Below are 3163 nucleotides of genomic sequence, written 5' to 3'. Positions count from 1 at the left end.
TGGTTATAAATTTATATCAATTTTGTTCTAGTGCATCTGTTACTTATTATATTTTTGTGTCAAATATATTTGTTGATATCTGTTATAGATTATACATTTGTATCAATATACCAAGCATATTTGTTCCTTGTTATAAATTTTGATCTAATATTAACTATTTGTGAAATTTTCTCAATAATTTAACCAAACAATAATAAGAAATTTTTAATATTTTTTTTTTAAAAAAAAAATATGAGCAATTGTATCTTGTCAAGTTAAACCAAATACTCCAAAATTTCGATACTACCAAAGTAGTGCATCAATGCATCTGAAAACCCAATATGAAAAAAGGGTCTATAAAAGCGAACCACTCCTCTATACCCTTTTATACATCATTTTTCTCCTTGCTCTCTTAGTGTTCTCCGCCACTTCCTCTCAGATCCATTTCTCTTTAGATCCCATCAATGGCTTCTATTACTGGATCTTCCTTAGCCATCTCTTCCCTTTCCTCCTCCTTCAAGCAGAACAAGGTCTATTCTTTTGGTTTTCACGCTCAAATCTACTCTTTTTTCGGTTTAGAATTAGACCCTTTTGTTGTTTATCTTGTGTTTTGTGTTTGATATCTTAATCTTTGTGATTTTATTGATCTGTTCTAGTTTACTATGGTACAGATCAATCTTTTGATATTATATGTGTGCTGATAAGTTTTGCTAAATCCTTGTGTGTGAAAAAAGATTAGTTTTTTTTTCTAGTTTCTGAATGATGGGTCTTAAAATGTTTCGGATCTTGTTGTCCTGCTAATGGTGTTATGTGCCTTTCCAACGATTTGTTTCCGGAATTTATTTTGGTGATTAAATGTCTTGATTTAGCAGTTTTAGCAGTGATGTTTAGCGATTGTCACGTAATGAAAATTTGTTTAAAAGATTCGTTTGGTGATAAAAAAGATTGGATTTTGTAGGTTTTATATATGAATGTCTTCATTGTCCTTACAGAGATGGGTTTTTAAAGTCTGGACCTTGTAGTTTTGCTTGTTCTTTTCTATTAACTTTCTAATAGATCTATTTATGATTTTATTGAGAGAATTAGAATACAGTTATGTTCTTCTTAACTTCTTTTATGTGTCTGAAAGTGTCTTTTTCAATTAATTATATGTATGGTTGATCAAGTTAATATTAAACCAGAATTGTAATGAAAATTGCTTAAGCAAACTGTTTGTGAACCACACAAGGAAAGGAAATGCCTATTGCCTCATTTAGAGAGTGATTTCTTATAATTTAGCTTATACAATCATCTATCGATTTGTTTTTTCTTTTCCTCTGTATTGGATGTGTCATATCTTTATTGAGCTTGTTCCCTTGAATTATGCAGGCATCTTTGAAGACCTCCTCCATTTCTATTAAGGGAATAAGCTTCCCTTCCCTCAGATTGAAGCCAGCTACTCGCCGCTTCAGCATTAACTGTGCAGTATGTTTCTGCTTCCTTTTGTCAGAGTTCCAATCCAGGCTGTTCAAATATTCTTTTATTTTTAGGGAGATTAGCATTTCTCATTATATCACAAGTAATGCATGCTAAGTTGGGCCGTTTTGGTGCTATTTTTGCTTAATTGTTCTAATATATCAGTGATTCGGCAGTGAATGATCTTATCCCTATGCTATTTATTACACAATTAAGAATTGTATATGTGCAGGCTAAACCAGAGACAGTTGACAAAGTGTGTGAAATTGTGAAGAAACAGCTGGCTCTTCCCGGTGATTCTGTGGTCAACGGAGAGTCAAAATTTACAGCACTTGGTGCTGATTCTCTTGACACGGTATGTTGAGTTTAGAACAAACTTTTACAGTACTAAAAGCCCTGCAATGTTTTGTTGGTTAAAATGGCCCAAGTGTCTCTATATGGAGTTCACCTATAATTTGAACTCTATTGATAATGTGGTATTGCAGGAATGTAAATATAAAGTTGGTGCTTTTCATTTAGAAACAGTGACTAGCTACTGCCGTTTGTAAATCATTTCAAGGATTTTCAGAAATGATAGACCTGAACATCTTAAAATATGACAAAATACTGCTATAAACCATAGTATGCAAGAGTGCCAAGCTTTGTTCTTATTTTCTGCTACTAAGACATCCTAAGCTATAATAAGGTAGCTTTAGCTGCTTGTTTTCTTTTCTCAGCTAGTATTTGAACCTCCAATAGTTTATTCATGCTCTTCCTGCAACCAAAATTCATTCCTCCATGAAAACTTAGCCTTCTTCAGAATGCTTGGAGTGCAGCTGATTTATCATTTCTGAATTGTGTGATTTAGTTATTGAAATTGTCGTGCCTGCTCAGGTTGAGATTGTCATGGGACTTGAGGAAGCATTTGGAATCACTGTGGAAGAAGAGAATGCACAGACTATTGCAACAGTTCAAGATGCTGCTGACTTGATTGAGGATCTCGTTGCCAAGAAATGTTAAGAGAGAGTTGAGATGTAGAAGCTTTGGTAGGAGGAGGTCTTGTTTTGGTTGAAAGTTTGTTTATCTATTTAGTCATCGATTTATGGGTATTATATCTATTGCAGTATTGTTCCAATGAGCTTTGTCTTAGATAATAGGATTTCTTTCATCTGAGAGGAACTCTCATTCATGGCTTGTTTGTTTCATTTTCTGTAAGACTGGTCATATTTAAGAACATCCTTTTGTAGTATCTATGTTTGCCTGGTCCGTTCTGCTGACAGGAAGTGATAATATGATATGTTGGAAGTGATAATATGATATGTTGATTATTATTATTAACGAAAGAAACTGAAAAGGAAGGAAAGTGGCGATTGGAATGTCTTGTAGGTCCAAGAGTGGGAATATCTTTGGTTATAAAGTGAGTTTAAAAGTACGGGGCAATCTTTTTCGGTCTTCTGGCATTTGTTAATACACAACCCTAAAAGATGTTAGCGTTGCTGTTGATAACAAAGATCTTCCCATCCAGCAACAAGAAGAAAAAGGTACAAAGAAAAGTGTTATTCCACGTGATCAAAATTCTCTGGATTAACTTACCAACGTGTTTCAACAAACTAGTGAGACCAATAACTAAAGAACACAATATTTTTAAGTGGAAAACACCCTCATGACCTGCATCTTGTAGAGCATCACAACTCTTGTAATTCTATAAACTATCTCTAATTCTTAAACATCAACAATCAACTAGATCGTT

At 33.7% G+C, this 3163-nt stretch overlaps 1 protein-coding gene across 1 annotated transcript; it reads left to right on the top strand.

Annotated features, from left to right (window-relative positions):
• Positions 1-280: 280 nt before the first annotated feature.
• On the top strand, positions 281-2662 carry LOC129887244 (acyl carrier protein 1, chloroplastic-like). The gene is made up of 4 exons (XM_055962263.1): positions 281-509; positions 1348-1443; positions 1667-1789; positions 2308-2662. The coding sequence occupies exons 1-4, from the start codon at positions 444-446 to the stop codon at positions 2431-2433; spliced, it is 411 nt and encodes a 136-aa protein (XP_055818238.1). The 5' UTR covers positions 281-443; the 3' UTR covers positions 2434-2662.
• Positions 2663-3163: the final 501 nt, after the last annotated feature.

Source organism: Solanum dulcamara, chromosome 4 (assembly GCF_947179165.1).
Source record: "Solanum dulcamara chromosome 4, daSolDulc1.2, whole genome shotgun sequence".
Classification (NCBI taxonomy): Eukaryota; Viridiplantae; Streptophyta; class Magnoliopsida; order Solanales; family Solanaceae; genus Solanum; species Solanum dulcamara.
Note: the sequence above shows the minus strand (reverse complement) of the source record. Positions and strands in the feature narration are given on the sequence as shown.

Coding starts and splice junctions, on each gene's coding strand:
- LOC129887244 (XM_055962263.1), top strand. CDS start 444: ATGGCTTCTATTACTGGATCTTCCTTAGCCATCTCTTCCCTTTCCTCC. Junction 1,444..1,666: donor GCTTCAGCATTAACTGTGCA/GTATGTTTCTGC, acceptor GTATATGTGCAG/GCTAAACCAGAGACAGTTGA. Junction 1,790..2,307: donor GTGCTGATTCTCTTGACACG/GTATGTTGAGTT, acceptor GTGCCTGCTCAG/GTTGAGATTGTCATGGGACT.